The following is a 22,639-nucleotide window of genomic DNA, read 5'->3' on the forward strand; positions in this document are numbered from 1 at the left end:
ATTTTTAGTTTTATAAATGTCCCTCATAACCCCCTGATGACCCAGTAATTCATTTTTGCACACTGTAGTACACATTTAGTTTTTTTCTTGTAGCTCTCATACTCTACTTGCCACTCCTCTAAGTCCTGATGTTTCTTAGAGAGGACAACAGTACCTTTAAAATTATATCACATGTGTGGGGGTGTGGCCTTGCCAATTGTTTTCCCACCTTTTCAAAATGGCTGGCATGCCCACCAGCACATTTTAAGGAAGAAAGAAAGGTAAGCTTGATATTTACATTTAAAATGTTTTGTTAAACTCAGATTTTTATTAATTTTCAAAAAATAAACATCTAGTAAATAATTTGAGGGGTCTTTAAGAATTAGGCTTATTGAGTTTCACAGAGAACATGACTAATTTATTAATGTGTACTCTAGTGCACGTCGGGACTTTGTACTTATATTTATTTCACTTTTTCCTAGTAGACAACTCTTTGACAAAGGCAGAGAGAATTCTTAACAGAATAATTGAGCGAGATTCAAACAGAGATTTTTCAGAAGATGAGAGTCATGTGAGCCAGATAGGAGAGGGTGAGAACCCAGGAGGAGCCACACAAAGATTATCGAGATGCAGTGGCAGATGTGATAGAGAAAAACACAGGGCCACCTGAAATCTGTCGTCCTATCTGGTCCAAAACCAACATGTAGGAGAATCTGGAATTTTTGCTTTGAGTTAAAAATAAAATATGGGTAAAATGCAGGAATGATTTCCAGTATAGTAAAAAATAAGAGTCGCATTTATAGCTGAATCCATGACACCTGATTGTTTCTACACGATCACGTCTTTGCTGAAAGTTATCAATGATCTCAATGTGCAAAAAGAACTCCCAGTATCTGGAGTTCAAGCTCCTCTTGGCTGAGAAACCAGGGACAAACATGTGAACAAGACCTGAATAATACCAGTAATGAAGAGTTCTCTCCAAAGATCAAGAAAAGGAGGCCCCAATCAGATGAGAGTGTAGCAAAATATGGTTCCCTCCACTTGCCTGAGATGGTTAACAGTCCAAGGCATTTCAGTTGTAGAATGGTTGGGTGCAACAGTAAAACATATGTGAGATGTGGGAAGTGCCAAATGTTGCTTTGTGTCTCCAAATAAAAAAATCACAGTACTTCCTCAGATATCATAAATGAATTGATTTTTGTGAAATAGAAAGCCCAGTGCAATCACTTGTTCCTGAACCAATGGCTTACAGCTAGTGAAGTGTCAGTGACTTCTAAGTTGGTCCCTGATCTACATTTTTATTATTATATTGTTATATAAATAAGTTTTAATATCCTGCTTACAACAAATTCAGTGGAGCTTTTAATTTTCTTAAATAGCTCTTGAATTTTGTTAGTTTCACATTCGTGATCAATGAACTCCCCTTGTGCACTGTAGTGCACATGTTGTAAAATTTAAATAAAATTGGTTAAAAACAATTTTGTTTTTGTAATGTGTTTTTTTTACCGTCCCAACACTTGATTTATCTGAAAAAGAAAAAAAAGAAAAAGAAAAAAGGAAAATGCTTTTCCTTTTTTTCTTTTTTCTTCCTCCCTGGGTCTCAGGAGGACATTGTGTCTATCTTACTTTTAAATTGCTGACTATTTCAAGAAAGCACCCAAAAGACAGGGACCAGTGTTTATCATTACATATCTCCATTTTGAGTGTGGCAAGTCTATCATTCCCCTGTTATTCATAGACCTCAGTGGAGGTTTTTGTTTTTTTGTTTTTTTTACCTCTATAAAAGTTAATTGACTCTTTACAGTGACCTGCTATGGTTAATAATAACCTGCTCAGTCATGAGTGGAATCAAACCTTTTCTTCACTTTAGCATTTAACATTCCCAACCATATAATATGATACATTAATCGAACTACAGCTACTAAAAACACAATTTTCTTAATGCAAACATCAGTAACTCAAAATTAGCAACCAAAGGGTTCAGTCTGCAGTTCACACTCATGTGAAGCTACAGCCTCCCCCCTTAGTCTCTATCATCCTTCTGTTCTTGCAAAAACAAAACAAAGCAAGACAAAACATCCACCCTTCTTTTACAGGCTGGGTGAATTGTTGTGGACATTCACTAATCCTAAAGTCGGTACCGTTTTTGTCTCAATATCAAGTCAGTTAAACTTTTAGTCGTCAGTCCGTCACAGTCCAGTCACATGCATACATCCACACACATTCATACCAGATATTGCTGATAATGGAGTCTCACGCGCAACCTATTCGAGCCTCCATCACCAGCAAGATGACGTCATCATTTTGAAGGAAACAGTTCCTTGTTTTTGGACTGGATTGACTCGCTGCAATCCTTTTAGGCTCGGGACTTCTCATTCGATCAGTGTCCCATATAAGTGAATTTCTCCCAAGCTCATTATAATCATGGAGAAAAATACTTTGCGACTGTTTTCAGTAAGAATATTTTATAGCGCTTTAAAGTTCAATCTCTCAGGCCTGGATTAAAGAGCTGATTTGTTAAATCAGGAACTCACAAAATACCAAAATATCACCACCGGTGGATCATACAGTGGGGCAAAAAAGTATTTAGTCAGCCACCGATTGTGCAAGTTCCCCCACTTAAAATGATGACAGAGGTCAGTAATTTGCACCAGAGGTACACTTCAACTGTGAGAGACAGAATGTGAAAAAAAAATCCATGAATTCACATGGTAGGATTTGTAAAGAATTTATTCGTAAATCAGGGTGGAAAATAAGTATTTGGTCAATAACAAAAATACAACTCAATACTCACCAAATACCAAACAGGTAAGGTGTAATTGAGCCATAGTGCTTGGTCTCTTTGTCCGATGTAAATCAATTGCAGTTAGAGGCTACATTAATTTTCTTTCTGTAAGCACTTATTGAAATTATCTGAGCACATTACAAGTACATATTTGCTTACTCTGTATGCTCAAATGTGACCCGTTATGGCCAACAGAAAAAAAGCGGAGGCCCGAAAAACAGGTGGGGGTCCTCCACCACCACCACTCACAGAGCCTGGCCACTTGGCTTCCACATTTGTGATAATGTTGGCAGCATCACATATGATCTTCACAGTGCAGAGAACACAAATTAGCATCCATTACTATAATGAAATGATTTGTTAGTTTGAAATGCTACAGGGAACTATGTACCTGTACATTAATGCTGTGGAAAGACTTCCTGTTCACATAGTCTCCTTCATTTACTGAAGGAGCAATGATTGGAATGTGAGTGCCATCTATACAGCCAATCACGCCTGGGAACCGTGAAAATAAATGTAAAATTTAAGTAGTAGTTCAAGTATCACCACATCATGAATTAAATTTTGTTCATCCTGCTACCTGCAATTTTGTGGCATCCCTCTTTGATAAATCTTGTGGGTCTATGACCGGGGAACACCACAAACCAGTACAGGAGACGTTTCAGTGCAACTGTAACATTCCTGACTGCCCGACAGACGGTAGCCTTGGAAACGTGCTCAGCGTCACCAATATTATACAGAAAGCTCCCGTTTGCAAAAAACCGAAGTGCAATACAAATAATATGTACAGAACTGAGAGAATGTCCACGATGTGTCACATGAGCAATATTAGGCCTGAGGATGTTATTCAAATGAATTATAGATTGTGCTGAAAAACGGTAACGTTCACACAGGAAATCATCAGGAAATGATAAAATGTCCGAACGCGCTCTAATCACTCTCTCCCGGCGGAGAGCTCTGCGGAGAATTTGGGCTTCAACATCTACTGGCTCTTCAAGGAAGGAGCACGCCATGTCCGACACTTCCTACAGTCAGGTTTCCGACACAGAGGCGGAGACATTCAGGGTTAGTTGAAGTAAACCTGCTAGGGAGCAGGTTAGCTTCACGGAGTGTGTCGTCATAGTAACTCACTCAGGATTAATCTAAACTCGCTTTGTGAAACCGAAAACCCAGAGTTTTCGTTAACTCAGGGTATATTTACTCAGAGTTTGCACTAAACCGGCTTCCTGAAATAGGGCCCAGATCTAAATCCAATCAAGAATCTGTGGCAAAATCTGAAAACTGCTGTTCACAAACGCTGCCCATCTAATCTGACTGAGCTGGAGCTGTTTTGCAAAGAAGAATGGGCAAAGATTTCAGTCTGTAGATGTGCAAAGCTGGTAGAGACATAAGGCAAACCGGATTATAAGGAGCACTGTCGATTTCCAGAAAAATCAAAGGACTGATTTTTAGAGTGCCTTATTTTCCGAAAAGCACAGTAATAACATAATAACAACGGCCCGCTAGCATGCTCTTGGTTGCTGAGGGCTATGCTGTGGCTGAGCTGCAAGATTAACTCTGCAAAACCAACTTTCATCAAGTAACAGGGCTCTAGAGTGCAACCAATTTGGTCGCAAATGCGAATCCGTGTAAATGAGAGCAGGTACACTGATTCCACACAAAGACGTAAACACAGAACGGACCGACGCATCAGAATCAACTTTGTCTTTCTCGGCTTTCTCACCCGACGGCTCGTAGACGGACACGCTGTCGGAGCTTAGCGATCCTGATGCGTCCGGTCCGCGCTGCGATTACGTCTTCTTGCGCTGATTCTGAGCTGCAGGTTTTGTCTCTCCAACCAAAATTCACAGAGCCAGCAGCAAAAGAAGCAGCAAACTGCGCTTCACATTTGATCAATGTCATTAATTTTGCTGTTTTGCTTCCACGACTATTAAAATCACACTCCATGCACAGCTAGCTCTCTCTCTATCTCTCTCTGTACTTCAAGAACAGTTTCCCGTCTCCAATCTCTGTTTTCTGTATTATTCATGCGCTTATTACCCACCAGTCTACCGTTGTTTTTTCCCTGCTAATATTAGCATCACACGGCACAGCTTCTGTATCACGTGGTATAAGGCTCCGCCCTTGTCATTTGTTGAGCAGGAAGAGTGAGCACTTGGTTTCATGCAGAGTACGTCCCGGATCAAAATGCGGTACAATCGTCGTCGTCTTTTTCTTTCTTTTAAATCGTCATTTGGAAATGAGATCGCAAATAAGTTTGAATCGAGATCGCGATTTTCTAACGATTAATCGTGCAGCCCTAATCCTATTAGTCGACTAATCGCAAAAATAATCGGTGACTAGTCGACTATCAAAATAATCGTTTGTGGCAGCCCTAATGCACACAGGGAAAAGTTAGAGAGGAAAAGAGAGAGCAAGAAATTACTCTTACTCTTAGGACGTATATGGCCCAACAGGCCTCGTGATACAGATGAGCTACATCCTCCTGGAAAGCAGCTGCCAATACAGTCTCCCCCATCTGCTGGAAGGCAGATGCTTCAAAACAGAGTGAGAAGTAAAGAGAGAGGGAAGGAACTCAAACAAATTAACACTATATTTTATCTTTAATAATCATATATATTGCTTTACCAAAACAGCTTGTTTTTGTGTTTTTTAAACTACCATCTCTCTTAAACCAACTTGAATTGAACAGTGAGCACAGCCACTAAGTTCTATGTAACAAAAATACAGGGATGGGAGGGAGGGAGACGGTACCTGCACTGACGTTTAAAAAGAAAGAATAGGAGGAGGAGGGGTGGAGGTGGTGGAGCTCTCCGACAGGGGGAAAACTGAGATTTCAGTAAAGCTCAGTCCAAAGCACTTTCCTAATGATTTCCCTGTAACATTAGTCCTCGAGGTCCCCGTCACAGCAGACTACTGTGAGCGCCACCAGACAGTTAATGAGACAAAAACGAGACGCTCTTACAGCCAGGAGGATGCTTCCAGATGACGCTTGATTAATTTGATTGATTATCTGTGAATAAGTCTTGAGCCTCTCCTCAGTTCTTTATATTTTGCCTGTACTGAGCCAGATGTTCTTCTTCTTCCTTTCTTTAGACTTTCTGAAGGTCATTTAAAGTTTTTCTTTGGACATTAACTGCTTTTTCACCCATTTTCAGTCCAGTCTTTGTACCTGATCGCTTTCAGAGCGATATTTTTGTTTTTTGGGGGGGTTAAACCACTTAACCTAACTCAAGGGGACAAACCCGAGTTGTCAAATACAATACAAAACACACAACTTAGCAAAGAACCAATTTTAAATTTTATCTTTAGGGACTTTGTTACTAGCAACCTGTCACAGAAACACACTATTTAATTTCTTTGGATTGGGAAAGTAGAAGACAGAAAAAAAGGGGACAAGCTGAAAAATCTATCTACAGAGGAGGAACAGTACCTGAAAGTCATGTCAAAAAAAATTCAGCAAACACCTGACACAGGACCTGAAAGATGCACTTGGTCCTTCAGTTGATCCATCTAGTGTTCACCAAAGCCTCATCTCATGGTGTCAGTGAAGGGTGGCTGTCAAGAAGCCATTATTAAGGAAGGGAACAGGGAGAAAAGGCTGAGGGATGTCAAATTACACAAGAACTGGACTGAAAATCAGTAGCAGCAGGTCTGATGGAGTGATGAACCAAAATTTGACAGTTCTGGTTCAAATTGTGGTAATATGTCTACAACCACCTGTAAACTACTGTACAGCTCTGCCATAGTTTGGGTCTGCATTTCAGCCAGGGTGTTGGGGATTTCGTCAAAATTGATGGAATTATGAAAAGTACCACCAGACTTTGATGCACCATGCAATACCATCTGGAAAGCGTCTGATCGGCAGCAGCTTACTAAACACATCGAAACACCATCATTCATGGACTGACCTGAGCCGTGTGGGATCATCTCGGCAGAGAATGGAACAAAACGGCAGCTGATATCGAAAGAAGAGCTCTGAATGTCCTTAAAGAAGCTCGGAGAACTATTCCTGAAGACTACTTAAAGGAATTCCAAAGAAATGTGCCTAAGAGAGTTCAGGGCGTGCTGAAGATAAAGATGCTCAAGCTCATTACCTCATTATATCAACTCTGTTTTTGCCTTTTATATTGTATTTTCATGTAAACTTTTCAAATTTAAACTGTTGCACCCGTTTCCCATTACCCAGCAAGTTATATGTTAGAATTAAGGTGTGGCTCAAACTTTTGCACAGTCCTACATTTCCCATCTATAAAATGATTTGACACCTGATAAACCTTTAAAAGCACTGACCTGCCTCTCCAACTATCTGTTTTAAACAACACACACTTACCAGCAGTTGTGTTGCGTTTTCGTCAGGTTAGTGGCTCAGACCTAAAACAGCCCAACATTATCTCTAATTCAGGTCTGGACCCAAGCTGACCCATTAAAGTACGTGGTACTCCTTTTATTTGTACTTGTGTACTCAGGCATAAATTAGACTTTTCAGGTACAAACTAAATAACACAAAGAGGAGCTTATGAATAAGAATGAAACTGAGAGGCCCACTGCAAGAAGATACACACCCAAGTGCTGAGATTGTAAAGATGAAAAGTGAGCAGAGGAAAACGAGCGTTTCAGGACAACCAGGCGGTTTCCTCTTCTTCCCATCTGGCAGCCTCACAGCGGGGAGTTATGAGGTAGCCCCAACCTACCTCACATCTCCCCGCTGTGCAAGAACGAGCTCAGCAACACAAGCATCCTCTCTCTTTCGCGAGTGCATACGTGCACATCTACAGTGCTGCATGCCAATGAACCCATTTTCTTGGAGCACCTACACAAGCTGCAATCTACAGATCGTGTTTCACAGCGCTACAGCGAGAGGCAAACACCTCCCTCTGTTTGTGCTTCATTCTCAGTGTTGGGACTAACGCGTTACAGTAACTACGTTATTATTGTGGTAACGAGCACGGTAACTAGTTATTATGCCAAAATCAGGAACGCGTTAGTCGTTACTGAGATTTAGATAGGGTCGTTACTCGTTACTTCGTGTGGTGGCTATCGCGGAGTTTCCACAGATTCAGTAACATTAGCAAGTGGTGGAGGGCAGCAGGTGGATGAAGGAAAAGGGACGCAGAAGGAAAAGAGACCCGAGGCGGCCGCCGGTCCAAGTGTGACCTGAACTTCAGGTAAGAAGTTATGACCTGCAGTCTCTCTGGGTCAGATATGAACCAAGTTTAGGTGGAGTTTATTTTCGTTATTCTGACTTTTTCCGTACTGCGTGCTAGCTAGCATGACGGAGTTTCTATACAGCTGGGTGGTGCTATGAAGTTACTGATGTTGAACTTTATTTTGTTCATAAGTTATTAGAGTTGCCAACCGTCCCGTCTGGTATTCAGAGAAAATATTACGCGTTTCTTATTGAGGTGAAAAGGAACAGTTTGTCCCGGACTTCAGCTACAATGAAAAAGACACAAAGCTGGATTTATTCTGTGTCTTTACACTGTCATTCTCCCCCCTCTCTCTCCCGTTTCTACTTCAATCATGAAAACTGATCAATGATCAGCTGATCGGCTCTCTTGTTTGTTTATCGCTCACTTTGCGCCAGAAAGAGGAAACCAGCGGATGTCGCGGTAAACAACAGCAGCACTTTTAAGCTTGATCAGCTGTTGTTAGAATTTATTTAATATTAATTTCTAGTATCAGCTGATGTTTGCTGGAGCCACAGCTGTAAAGCTGCTGGTCATGATATCGGTTTGGTTATGTGGTGAGAGGGAAACATGAAGATGAAACCAGGAGATGTCCTTACTGGATCATCAGAGCTGAACAGGTGATGGAGAAACAGGTTTACCTTTTAGGTGACATGAATGAGTTGAAGGGAAGTTATGAACTGTTTCTGAGAGACAAATAACCCCAGGATCCTTTTTTAGGTAGCTGACAGCTGGTAACTGTGCAGGTGCGGATCTAGCAAAGTGTTGCCAGGGGGGCATGTAGGGCATTAACAGGGAGAGGTGGGCACAAGGAAATACTTTTCTTTCTTATTCTCATTTAAAATGTCTAGCTTTTAAAAAATAATTATCTGAATCTTACAACAAACGATTGATAGATTGATGCATATATACCATCAAAACAGTGTACATCACTGTCACAACAGTGTTTGTTTTCATTCAAAGGCTTTATGTTTTTCCTATAATGGTGGGCCGGTCTCTAGTTAAAATACCCGGGCCAATTTTTTGTCCCAGTCCAGCCCTGTATGCAGCTCATCTGCAGTCTGGTGTTGCCTACATCTTCCTATTCAGAAGGCAGAATTTCTGAGTTCTGAGTACAATCGAAAGCACCACAACTGCAGTTTTTGTGTTGATGTAAAAGGCGCACATGACGCTGTGACGTAGGCTAGAATCATGGCAGCAGTCAACGACGGTCCAGACGTGGGATTTCTCTCGTGGAAATGTGCACATTATCTTTTCCTTTCTATTGGTAGGTGGCACAGTGCACTGTGGCAAGTAAGCAAGCTAGAAGACTGGCAAAGTTATGGAAGAAACACATTAACAAGAGAATTCTGAGTAAAACCAAAGTTACTTTCCCTAGTAACTAGTTACTTTGAAAGTAACGAGTAACTTGAAGTAACTGAGTTACTTTTGAGAGAAGTAACTAGTAATGTAACTAAGTTACTATTTTAAAGTAACTTACTCAACACTGTTCATTCTAGCTTCGCCCTTCTCTTCCCAACCACACACACCAACACCTTCCTCTTGTGAATTTTATTTTAATCCTTAACATAAAGACAGCTATAAATTAGGATAATCAAACTTGATTTATTACCTCCTGCACCCCCCCACTGTGTGTTCAACAGGAAGCTAAAGACTGGTGCTGTTAAAGTGTTCAAAAAACAGCAGGAGCTCGGTGTGAGGCCACAGTGGGCCAAAAAACACAAGATGACCTCCAGCAAGGACAAAATGTATCTGGACGTCTCTGTGAGCATCTGTCTCACTGTGTAAGTGTAGCACAGTGTCTGTGTGTGCATGGCTGGGCAACAGAGACAGCACAACTGAAAGCACTCAGACGAGGACCCGGTGCATCGTCTGTCTCATCTCAGCCAGTTTACTTACAAACTCTTTAAGTTTGAATTTTAAAGCCGACAATGTGCACAGGGCAGTGATATTTAAAATGAAGGTAAACTATTCCAATCTCTGCAGCCCCAATTGTGTATCTCACACACACACACAGTCCTGAATTCATTACTGAAGTCTCATCCAGACATTCAATGTGCTGTGTAATTAAATTGAGACGTGGGGTCAAAATTCCCACCTAGATTGAGTGAGATGAAATAGAAATCGGCTCTCCTCTAACTGACTTTATAGAAATAATTACATAAGCTGCATTTATAACTGTTATTAAATAACAGCAGCACACGAGAACTAAAGTGTAATCCCAGCACATTTCGCTTCGCTTGCACTGATTCTTTAGAGATGACGACCGTGGTGGGTAATTAAGGGCAAACAATATACAAGTGGCGTGAAAAATGGAGGCTGCATTACCTTTCCAAAGCTTCCTTTCCCGATGGCCCGCAGTATCTGGAAGTGGTCAAAGTTCACTGTGGAGAAAATGAGAAGCAGTTAGTGAGAACGTGTCAGTTTGAGCTGAGCTATAAAACAGGGAACATGACATGTACAGCACTGTGCAAAAGTCTTGAGCCATCCCTCATTTGCTTCCAGGGATCTGGACTTCCCTGTAATCTTTAAAGTGGTATTAAGGAATAGCTCTCCAGGCTTTTTAAAGTGTTTCTGATTTTTAATCCAGGGCTTGTATTTGACCACTTTTTGTCTGTTAAGACCCTTCACACTAATCTCTGAAACATTCAAACATAAACAGACACCTAAGTCACGGAAAGGACCAGAAAACTTAACAAAGAACCAATTTTAAATTGTATCTGTACACATTTACTTGCAGCCTATTGCAAAAAAACAAAAGCCCACATCATTTGTTCTCACTTCTTTAGTTGAAGAATGCAGTTAATAACACCGTTAACACAGACTGACCTGGCAAAACACGAAAAAATAAGGGGGTGGTTCAAGACTTTTGCTCGGTACTGTATGAGAAATGGAAATGTCCACTTCACAATGTATCGCTGCACTTCGGCAGTACTGTGAAGATTAAATGTTTTTTCCTTCCCGATGCATGTGAAAGGTTAAGACTTACATCTCCAAATGTACTGGAACTGATTTGAACCAGAGGACTCAGCCACACTGTTACTATGTACTGCATAAACACGTTTACCGATGAAGGTAAATCAGACGCTGTCCTGACTGTGTGGCTAAATTTTGTGCTGAAAGCATCAAATCAATTGAATATGATTAACTTGCTATGAGAGGTTTTTACTCCAAGTGTGACTTTTTCTGGCTTCATACACCTTTCAGGGTCAAATTCAAGCACTTTGTGAGCACGTTTAATGTCCATTTCCAACATTTTCCAGCACATTACCATAAAAAGGATGCATATTTCACTTCGCATCACCTGAATAAGACCACGTGAAAGGCCAAATTAATAATAAGTCTTCTCATCAGATATTGATGCTTCTTTCTTATGTGACACAAAAAACAGGAGGAGACAGATCTTTGCTTGTGTTGTTTTTTAAGTTCATTCATTCAAAACTAACTGTAAGACGCTTAACTACATTGCAGTCTGTGTTATTGTTGTAGACCTAATTATCACCTTTAAAGTGTTTGTGCTAATAACATCATGTAGCGTAAGACAGGCATAGAGAACAGCACTGACTGGGAGAGGCTTTGAACAGATGACATACTCAGATCAATTCAACACTTTAGACTTTAAAAATGCACAAGCGTCTTTCAAAAACCCATTTATTTAATCTCTCATCATTGATATTATTATGTACAGTTATAATGTTCATCTCCCTTAAATAAACAGGCAGCCTTAAAGTGTGAAATAGTCACTTGTCTACTGTCTCAGTGGCTGATAGTGCCCCACAGGCCTCAATGTCAGCTTGAAGCCATCATGTTTCAATTGTTTAATGAGAAACAGATTTTGAATGAAAGCGAGGAAACTTCGGTAGCACAAAAAAGTGCCTATTCTTTGTTCCCATATGGTTCAGTCATATTACCGTCATTTCCCCCTAAGCTGTTCCCAAAGACACCAGGTTAATACTTGAAAAGGCTGCAGCGATACACAAAAATATCATCAATATTCTGTTTACTTGGTGACAACGTCGCTTTTAGCCTTCAATCAGAAAGCCTGACGTTGGCTAGTTAAGCATCGGGCTAACGTTTAACGCTTTCACTTGAGGGAAGTAACTCGTATTACTGCTACTGCTGTGTAATCTTGGTTCAATTCACAGCATATTCTACAAGTTACCCTGCAATAACTAACTGTTAGAATAGCGCCACCGTATTGTATCGCACTGAGTGCACTTCAATCCTTTATCCCGCGAGTTTGCTAGCTAGCAAAATAATAATACCAATTTGAAACAAATAACATGTGTAACGTACACACTCGAGAAAATTATTTACTAGTACTTACGCAAACTCCCCCGTTGTGAAAACGTACAAATCCTTCTTGTATTTTTCGTTTTCCAGCAAACACTCATTAAAACGGCCTCCAGGCACATTAGCGCACTCACCCCCGACTGATCAGGGAGGGGGTGAGGGGTCACACACTGAAACAGACTAACGTGCAGAGGTACAGCCCAGGCAGAGAAATGTTGCTTTTAGACTTTGCGACTCGTTTTATTTCTCTATCTGATAAGAAAACTATTCAATCAGATAGTTATTTGTGGTGAATGAAATACGGTTACAGTTTCAAGAAGTTTTAAGCACCAAATCCGAAATCCAAGCACTGCAATATTAAAATCCAATTCAATTTCTTGTTTGCTCCGAAATCTACGACATGACTATATACAGAAAAGCTTGACATGGTATGCAAAAAAACCCCCGAAGACAATACAAATACAAATACATGAACAAAAAAGGTTTTAACTGTCAGTTATGTCATTTTAAAATTTTCCAAAACTAACATTTTCTTTGATTGACTTATATTAAATTGATTAGGGTCAAGTTTAGTGTGAACAATATTACACAAACAAGCACGTGTGTGCGCATGCGCACATATGAGAATCCCTTCGATCGCTTCTCATATGTGCGCATGCGCACATATTAGAATCGCTTCGATCGCTTGTGACGCGGTAACTTTGCTTTGATCCTTTCTGACGTCATAACTTTGCTTTGATCCCAAAACCCATAAATAGGAGCGCTCACCTGTTACTTTATGCTTAACGGACGTTGACCTGCAGCAACTGAAACCCTTTCGAGAAGTTTTGAGAGCAATTTACGAGAGAAACCAAAACAAGTTCAGTTTTGTTTCTCACCAATCCACAGCGCAAACAGACACATTACACCATGTCAGCCAACCCATCCTTCGGCTCAGATGAGCTTGGAATATCTAAAGGGACCATTTTGGGAGATCACCACATGGTGGAGGCTTTCCTTGGAGAAGGAAGCTTTGGTGTTGTAACGAAATGTCGCGATACAAAAAACAACAAAACTGTTGCTATTAAAGTCAACAAGAGCGACCCTGAAATTCTGCTCCAGGCAAAACTGGAAATTTTCATCCTGGAGCAGCTACGACGCTTGGATCCAGACAGGTGCAACATTGTCGAATGGAACGGCTATTTCCTCGATGGAGAGCGCATTTGCTTGAATTTCGAACTCCTCGACCAAAGCCTGTCAGACTACATTGGGGACCGGAATAACCAAGGTCTCCCAATGAGAGAAATCAGGCCAATTTTGCATCAGCTCGCAAATGCTCTGTTCCACCTGGGTTCTGTGGGAATAGTGCATGCTGACCTCAAACCTGTCAACATCATGGTTGTGAACCGCAGTGAGTCTCAAGTCAGAGTCAAACTCATAGACTTTGGCATCGCATGTAACACCTCTGCAGTGATTCCTGGTGACTGTGTGGGGACAATTGGTTATTGTGCACCTGAGATTATGCTTGGCACTCCATATGATGAAGCAATTGACATGTGGTCTCTGGGGCTGGTAGCTGTGGAGCTTGCTACAGGGGTGCCTCTCTATCCTGGGGAAGACGATTATGATGTTTTGAAATTCATAATTGAAACTCAGGGTCAGCTACCAGATCATCTTCTAGAGTCTGGCTTGTACACTGACAGCTATTTCATCGAGGATAACCACAACGAACAGCGCTGGACATTTAAGACCCCAGAACAATTTCAATATGAGACAGATTATCGATCCAAGGAAACTCGATCGATAAAACTTAAGTGTCTCGATGACCTCGAACAACTGCTGAAAGTTAGGCGAGGACCGGAAAATGGCCAAACATTATTTGTAAGGCTAATCAAAGAAATGTTGGCCTTGGATGCAAATCAGCGCATAACACCCTCGGAGGTTCTGAAGCATCCCTTTTTCGACCCTGGCCTCTCAAGGAGAACCCCCTGCACGGACATGAATAGTACAGGGGGAGAACTCCTTGTGCTCTCTCAGCAGCCTTCAAGCTGGAAAAGTCATGGATCGCAAAAATTCAGCTGCAGTTTCCAAAACTCAGTTGAATTTCCTCAAAAAAGAGACATCAACACCTCAGCCAACCCATCTGCCTCTGAAGATGATCTTCAAATAACGGAAGGGACCATTTTAGGAGATCACCATGTGGTAGAGGCCTTCCTTGGAGAAGGAGGCTTTGGTTTGGTAACCAGATGTCGCGATACAAAAAACAACAAAACGGTTGCTATTAAAGTCAACAAGAGCGACCCTGAAATTCTGCTCCAGGCAAAACTGGAAATTTTCATCCTGGAGCAGCTACGACGCTTGGATCCAGATAGGTGCAACATTGTCGAATGGAACGGCTATTTCCTCGATGGAGAGCGCATTTGCTTGAATTTCGAACTCCTCGACCAAAGCCTGTCAGACTACATTGGGGACCGGAATAACCGAGGTCTCCCAATGAGAGAAATCAGGCCAATTTTGCATCAGCTCGCAAATGTTCTGTTCCACCTGGGTTCTGTGGGAATAGTGCATGCTGACCTCAAACCTGTCAACATCATGGTTGTGAACCGCAGTGAGTCTCAAGTCAAAGTCAAACTCATAGACTTTGGCCTCGCATGTCCTGCTTCTGCAGTGATTCCTGGTGACTGTGTGGGGACAATTGGTTATTGTGCACCTGAGGTTATGCTTGGCATTCCATACGACAAAGCAATCGACATGTGGTCTCTGGGGCTGGTAGCTGTGGAGCTTGCTACAGGGGTGCCTCTCTATCCTGGGGAAGACGATTATGACGTTTTGAAATTCATAATTGAAACCCAGGGTCAGCTACCAGACCATCTTCTAGAGTCTGGCTTGTACACTGACTGCTATTTCATCGAGGATAACTACAACAAACAGCGCTGGACATTTAAGACCCAAGAACAATTTCAATACGAGACAGATTATCGATCCAAGGAAACTCGATATATAAAACTTAAGCGTCTCGATGACCTTGAACAACTGCTGAAAGTTAGGCGAGGACCGGAAAATGGCCAAACATTATTTGTAAGGCTAATCAAAGAAATGTTGGCCTTGGATGCAAATCAGCGCATAACACCCTCGGAGGTTCTGAAGCATCCCTTTTTCGACCCTGGCCTCTCAAGGAGAACCCCCTGCACTGACATGAATAGTACAGGGGGACAAAACCTTGTGCTCTCTCAGCAGCAATCATCGTTTGGGTGGCCAGAATTCTAGGGGAGCTAGAAAATTCTTGTGGAAAAAAAGCCCAAAACAATAACATCAACAAAAACAACCAGTGAATGTGGTCTTAAACTTGGGCACAATTTGGCTTGAAATCCATCAACTAATCTCTCAATATTCAAAGCGGAACAGCAGAAAACTTACCATCACATCAGTCCTTCAATCAGACCTACAACAAACGTCTTCCTTCTCTCACCCCAACCGGTCGCAGCAGATGGCCGCCCCGACCTGAGCCTGGTTCTGCCGGAGGTTTCTTCCTGTAAAAAGGGAGTTTTTCCTTCCCACTGTCGCCAAAGTGCTTGCTCATAGGGGGTCATATGATTGTTGGGTTCTCTGTATGTACTATTGTAGGGTCTACCTTACAATAATACATACAGCCTTGAAGTGAGTGGTGATGTGATTTGCTGCTGAATGAATTGGGAACTAATTGGAAATCTGGATATTAATTAAATAAACCTGCTTTGAGCATCAATTAATTGTTGTTTGAAATTCTTTATAAATATATAAATATAGTGCCACTCTTCTACTGTTTAAATTGCAACTGTTTAAAACTGACTAATTTATTCATACACTTGAGCATAAACACACGCACAGTAAATGGCCTGTATTTGTACAGCGCTTTACTTAGTCCCCAAGGACCCCAAAGAGCTTTACACTACATTCAGTCATTCACACATTCACACACTGGTGATGGCAGCTACATTGTAGCCACAGCTGCCCTGGGGCGCACTGACAGAGGCGAGGCTGCCGGACACTGGCGCCACCGGGCCCTCTGACCACCACCAGTAGGCAACGGGTGAAGTGTCTTGCCCCGGGACACAACGACCGAGACTGTCGGAGGCGGGGCTCAATCTGGCAACCTTCCAATTACAGGATGAACTGCGAACTCTTGAGCCACGATTGCCCTATATACACATATACTTTACAGTACTAGTCAGTGCTTACATACTAGTTCTTTTCCCTACTTTTTCATGCTTACTGGTACAAATGCCTGTTACTAGAGTTAAATGCTATCAATGTATTCTCACAGTTATGGAACTATACAAATGCATACAAAATAACGCTCACGTAAACATAACTGTGCACTAGTTTGCCCTTATTGCTGCAGTTTGTTTCAAATCACTTTGAATAAAGCTCAGCTTCTCTCAAGCTCTCTCTTACACACACACACACACACACACACACACACACACACACACACACACACACACACACACACACACACACACACACACACACACACACACATTCTTACAGAAGTTCACACATATACATACAATGCCTTGTCTGGGCGTGGCTTTGTTCTGACGTGTTTTGTGTGAACGGTCTCTCAATAAAAGGCAGCAGGAGGAGGAGGATCTGGAGGTCATTTTCGTGGTGGCCTCCCTTGCGCACATAATCGATCGATCGACTGTCTTGTTTTCTTCATGATGAATAAGTCTCTAGAATTCGCGGGACTTGTGGAAACACAGACCCAACATCTGGATTAGCAGTGCTGGAGGGGGAGACTCTGAGCGGTCCACAACATGGCAGATGTTGTCTGTAAAAGAAATCCACACATTGCATTTTTTAAAAATATCGAGTATAATGCCAACGTCTCTCACACAGAGACAACCTACCTTTTGTTTTTTTGTTTTTTTTTTCAGTCCTCAGGGTTTTTGATGATTTTTGGCCTGAACATGGCAGAAGGTAAACCAATCTTCGGGCCATGAGCGAGCTCATCATATACAAGACGCTTCCTAATATTCTCATAAGAAGAGTTGACCTTGTCTCTCTTCATTGTCTTATCGACCTCATTAAACACCCGCTGCAGTGCTCTCCAGTCTGACCACTGAATAAAAAACAAATCCTTAAACCATGATAAACGTTCTTCAAGGGTGAGGGGGTATGGGTTCAACCTCCAGCTTTCAAGGCCCCAGAGTGAAACCTCTGTAACGTTGAGGTTTCACCCGGTGCAATTGTGGCTCTTGTAACCATAAATGGTAAGTTGCTCTTTTATCACACAGTACATACACAATAGATGTGTTTGCAGGTTTTATTGCAAATTTTACATTGCTACATTGTTTTGAATTACCCTCGGCCCGCAGTATATGTGGGCACCTGTCAAAGGTCATTTGGATTTACCAGACCGCTTTGAAAACAACATGGAAAACATGAATGTCTTTGTTGAGCCATGACTGGATTTATCCTAATCCTTCCTAAAGGCCGTTATAACCTTGCACTGCCAGTGTTCAGCTGCACCAGCTGTGGCCTAATGTGGTCCCCCTCAGTTAAGGACTTCCAGGGTGGTGGATATTGGCCTGGCACCTTAAATTTCTGCACCCTGTTTTCAATGGATGTCTTTCAGTCTTTCTATGACATTAAGAAGCTGCAGCAGGGATGTCACTTAAGGCCTTTGTCAAAGTGCTGGATGAACGAACAGCCCATTTTGGAAGGGTGAGTTTCTAAATTTGTCAAGTTTAAGGAAATTGTGCAAATCAATGTTTATGATGACTGTCCGTGAATATTCTGTTGTTTGTCCTCTACTTAAAAGACTGGCCGAATATCAGCTGATGCCTTCAGCAAAAGTTTCTTGGAGTGGAGTGCTGTAAAGTTTGAGGTGGACAGGATGTGCAAGGAGCCATGCTTTAGCTGCCCTGCCTGCACTCCAGACATGCTCGCCGTCTCAGTTGATGGAAACTGCAAGCTTTATCGCTTTCAATCAAATGCAAGGTACGTTATGCATTGTGGACATAAATCAAATATGGATTTGTACAAAAATTGTATTTTGATGTTTCTTTTCAAACAACTGTCACCGTGTTCGTTCAGCACTTCAGAGCAGGGGAACTTTGAAGGTGTCTTCATTGAGAAAGATGAGGAAGTTGCTGAGTTTGTGAAATACATCCAGAGACACACAAATGATGTAAGATACACATATATATCAGTGCTGTCAGCGTTAATCTTGTTAAAATGACGTTAACGCCATAACCATATACTCATACGTGTGTGTGTGTGGATACATATTTGGATGGGTGGATATTTATTTTGTTTTTCTCTTGGTGTTGTCGTAATACTATTTACTTGACTTTATCTTAATGTGTACTTCATTTTGAGTAGCTCACACTTGGATGTGCGAGGTATACTGCAGCTTGTAGTCTTGGATACGTTTAAGACATTTTGTTATAAGGTTGAATGAATTCAGCAGTCATGTATTGTGACCTCCTTTCTATAGATCAAATGGGGAGGTGCGTTTCAGGATGGGGCCGGTTCTACAGTTGGAGAAGAGGTGGAGCAAGTAAACAGTTTCCTGTCTAGGGCGGCCATCACAACGAAGTACATGTCTAAAGCAGGTGTGTGTCTGTGTGTGAGATTCCACTCAGTCTCCTGCTCATTCATTCTTATTTGTATACTAACTGAAATGCAGGGCGAACAGACATGCTGAGCCTCCTGGCTTTGGGCTGGAACAAAAGGAAAGTGGAACAACTGGGCCGCACTTTGAGCCAGAGATATCTAAAGGTCATTTTTTCAACACCCATTTTAATGTGTGTGGTAATGGGGGGGAAACACCAGTACTCTAAAAATGTCCATATGAATGACATTTATTAATGTATTCTTAGATCATAAGGATCCTTAGAGAACAAGTGGAGAGCCTGAATGCGAGCAGAAATGAGCTGGGTGTGGATGACGACACACTGCAGCAATGGGCTGAAGGTGAGTCTCAATATAATGCACTCGTGTATAACAACAGGACCCACCATGGCCTCATTAAAGAACTTAGAGTTAAGATCTTTCTGACAGTGTCAACAAACAATGAAAAATAAGCTTGTAAAAGCAGAATTGATGGCAGAGTTGTTGCGTTTGATCAAATTGGATTGGACCTGGGTTGAAGTGATGTCGTACTAGTTGGTTTTATAAAGCTGAACACCAACATACTTGTTATCTCATGATAATGCAGCACATGAAGGCTCCAGATGTCTTATAATGAATATCATCAAGTCAGTGATTACAGAGTCCACTGTAGTTTGGTGACTGTTACTCATCCTGTGTTCTGATTAATATTCCTCTCACTTAGAAACGGATCAAACTGATGGCAGCCTTGGAGCGTTGCAGGCACGAGTAGAGGAGCTTGTCGTCATCATCAGAGTGCGAACACAAAGTCTTTACAGACAAAATGGTGTCACAGTTTCTTTGAAACGGACCGTTTGATGCTCAGTTTGTACAGCTTGTACAGCTACTTTGTAAACAGAATAAAATCAGATCCAGGTTTGTTTAAGCTGGATGTGATTTGTTCTAGCAAACGAATTGATGAGTGTAGATTAAAATGTAAATATATGCATTATGTGAAGGTGTTCCTTTTTATGATTATTTACAGATAGCAACAAGAGGCGACACAGAATTCACAAGGTCATCTTAGATGAGAAGAAACGCTTGGCGGCTGCTGTTGACGACTACAACAAGGAAACAAGCAACAAAGCAAATCGTATCCAGTGATGCCCTCATGCAGAGCGACGTTTGGCCCTGGCAGAGCACAAGTGAACGTAAGCTCTTGATTTCTAAATATCCTTTTTAAACAAACTCCCAGTATCTGAGCAGCAGTTGAATGTTTTGTTCTTGAATCATAATATGCTGCTATGTTTTCCCATCTGATGTTGTTAAACTGCAGCTGCTGCTGACCTCCGGACAAAGAGAAAGGTCTTTGAGAAGGTGATGGCTGTGAGGCGCCTGAGAGAGGAGGAGATGATCCTTTGCAGGGAGATGCAGCATCACTGGACAGTGTTACAAATGCGATCTGTGGTGTTGGGGACAATCTCCTCAGACTGTAAGCACATCTTTTATTTATTTATACATTTGGTGATGAATTGATTGAAAATAATAGCAGATGCTAAAGTCTTACTGGATCTTTTACCTATATTTGGGTTGCTAGCTAACACTGCCTTCTCCCTTAAAAAAAGTTTATTACATGATCCTAACTCCTTGTGTTTATGAGGTGAGTTTTTTTGTCTGTTTGTTTGTTTTACTTATATTTAATAGTTTTGTTGTTTTTACAGCCTCCCTTGTTGGCATGTCGGAGGATGCACAGAAAGGACTCCATAGCCTGGTTTAAAAACAAAGTGAACTGAAAGCTGAAACGCTCAAAGTAAAGGACGTGTACAAGAGAATCCTCAGCCACCAACCACTCCTGGAAATGGACTCGGAGGAGGAGGAGGACGTTTCAGACGATGAGAGTGATTTGAGCACTTCTGATGAAGACTGATTGTGTCATCATTGATGTTATGTTTGCTAGAATAAAAAGTTAATCACATCTGTTTAATGTGATTTTTATAATGTCTGTTTCAGAAATTGCTTATCAACAGACATTTTACATGTTGAGAAGAAAAATGTAATTCCCTTGGTGCAGTTGTTTACCCTGAATCATTCTTTCCCATCTAATTTAATGACTCGTGTACATGTTTAGATACAATAACATCATTTAATTCATGGGATGCTTTCTGGGCTGCTCAAATTACCACAAAATGTAAAAGCACCAGGCAGCACACTCACAAGGACATGTTTTGTTCAGTGTTTTGTTGAAGAAATCAACAAGTACAACTGAGATGTTTGCTGTAGTGGTGTGTTTGTTAAGAAGCATGCCAGCACACTGGTGAACTGACAGTCCCAGAATGCACCCGAGCCAGTGACTCGCCCCAGAACAAATGACATTAATTATCTAGAAAGACAACCGTGATCAAAGACTAAGTAAAAGAGTAGGAAACAAAAGATAAGGAAAGGTACTGTGGGGTAGGAAAGAAAGGCCAGAGCCGTGCAAAATGACCTCCAGCAGGCCACAAATATGCACGTCTGTTCAAACGGTCAGATACTGACTCCATGAGGGTGGTATGAGGGCTCGACGTCCACAGGTGGGGTTGTGCTTACAGCCCAACATCGTGCAGGATGTTTGGCATTTGCCAGAGAACACCAAGATTGGCAACTTTGCCACTGGCGGCCTGTGCTCTTCACAGATGAAAGCAAGTTCACACTAAGTACTTGTGACAGAGTCTGGAGACATATTGGAGAACCTTCTGCTGCCTGAGTTGGCAGATGCTCTAGTCCTGGAGTCTGGGAGGAGATCCATCAGGAGACCATCTGCCACTTCATCAGGAGCATGCCCAGGTGTTGTAGTGAGGTCATACAGGCATGTGGAGGCCACACAGACTACAGAGCCTCATTTTGACGTGTTTTAAGGACATTACATCAAACCAGATGAATGATTCTGTATTGCACTGATCAAGGAACCAACCCAATAGGAGCTAAAGGCATCCTCTTCACATTACTTAACATAGTGAGTTTATACTATGTTTAATGTGCATTTTCTTCATCAGTCTAGAACATAACATGTTAGCGCTCCCTGGTCCTTTTTGGAGACAGATCCTGAGACAGCAGGCAGCTTTGGAGAACTCATGCCAGCTGTGGTCATTAAGGAAAACTTTGATTTAATATTGATTTCATGACAACTATCCTCAGGCACATATTCCTGGATATATACAATGACACGAGTAGACACTAACCCCCAGCAGTCTGGTGCTATGACAGCATAACTAAGGGCTGACCTGAACCAGCCCCAACTATAAGCTCTATAAAGAAGTAAAGTCTTATGCCAACTCTTAAAAGTCTTGACCATGTCCACCTCCAAAACTCATAATGGACTTTGGAGGTGGACAGCTATCAAGCTCCTCACAGAGGAGCAGCTTGACAGCTAACAGCTCCCAATTTAGTTTAGTCCAAATACATGAATTCAAATTGAGGTGATAACTATTTATCAACAGTATGAATGTCTGTTCCCGTCCAACAAAGTTGTTACTACATACCATGTTGAGCAGGGCTTCCACTTGACTTTAACTTCTTTGTCCTGAAAAACATGATATAAACAAACAATTAATTCAGAAAGACATGCAGGTTGCATACAAAAAGGAGCCTACAAACATTTGTGTACTGTTGAATGGCTCAATATATTATACAGTTAGTTTACAAAAATATAAGAACCACTACAATGCTTGTACTGCCAGCATCGAGTGCATGTCAGCAAAGCAACACTGCTTACATTGTGGCTCACAAGCTCCACTCCTTTTCATCAAAACCAAAATTTTATCTACATTCTGTTTTTTACACTTTAAATCCCAGTTAG

The 22,639-nt window shown here is 41.6% G+C and overlaps 1 protein-coding gene and 1 long non-coding RNA gene across 2 annotated transcripts; both read left to right on the top strand.

The window, feature by feature from the left end:
* The first annotated feature begins 13,076 nt into the window (after nucleotides 1-13,076).
* Nucleotides 13,077-15,492, top strand: LOC146577759 (uncharacterized). The gene has a single exon (XM_085249642.1). It carries the CDS (start codon nucleotides 13,156-13,158, stop codon nucleotides 15,490-15,492), a length of 2,337 nt encoding a protein of 778 aa, XP_085105768.1. The 5' UTR covers nucleotides 13,077-13,155.
* Nucleotides 15,493-18,249: 2,757 nt separating this feature from the next.
* LOC146577760 (uncharacterized) lies at nucleotides 18,250-20,290 on the top strand. Its single transcript, XR_014891422.1, has 4 exons — nucleotides 18,250-18,993; nucleotides 19,095-19,651; nucleotides 19,850-20,015; nucleotides 20,141-20,290. It is a non-coding gene; the product is annotated as an uncharacterized LOC146577760 (long non-coding RNA).
* The last annotated feature ends 2,349 nt before the right edge of the window (nucleotides 20,291-22,639 follow it).

The sequence above is a fragment of the Mchenga conophoros genome, linkage group LG3, assembly GCF_057382185.1.
Source record: "Mchenga conophoros isolate Kocher_MC1m ecotype Shallow Benthic linkage group LG3, M_conophoros_male_GT1.1, whole genome shotgun sequence".
Taxonomy (NCBI): Eukaryota; Metazoa; Chordata; class Actinopteri; order Cichliformes; family Cichlidae; genus Mchenga; species Mchenga conophoros.

Excerpts from the sequence above, each read along its gene's own strand:
- LOC146577759 (XM_085249642.1), top strand. The coding sequence starts at position 13,156 with ATGTCAGCCAACCCATCCTTCGGCTCAGATGAGCTTGGAATATCTAAA.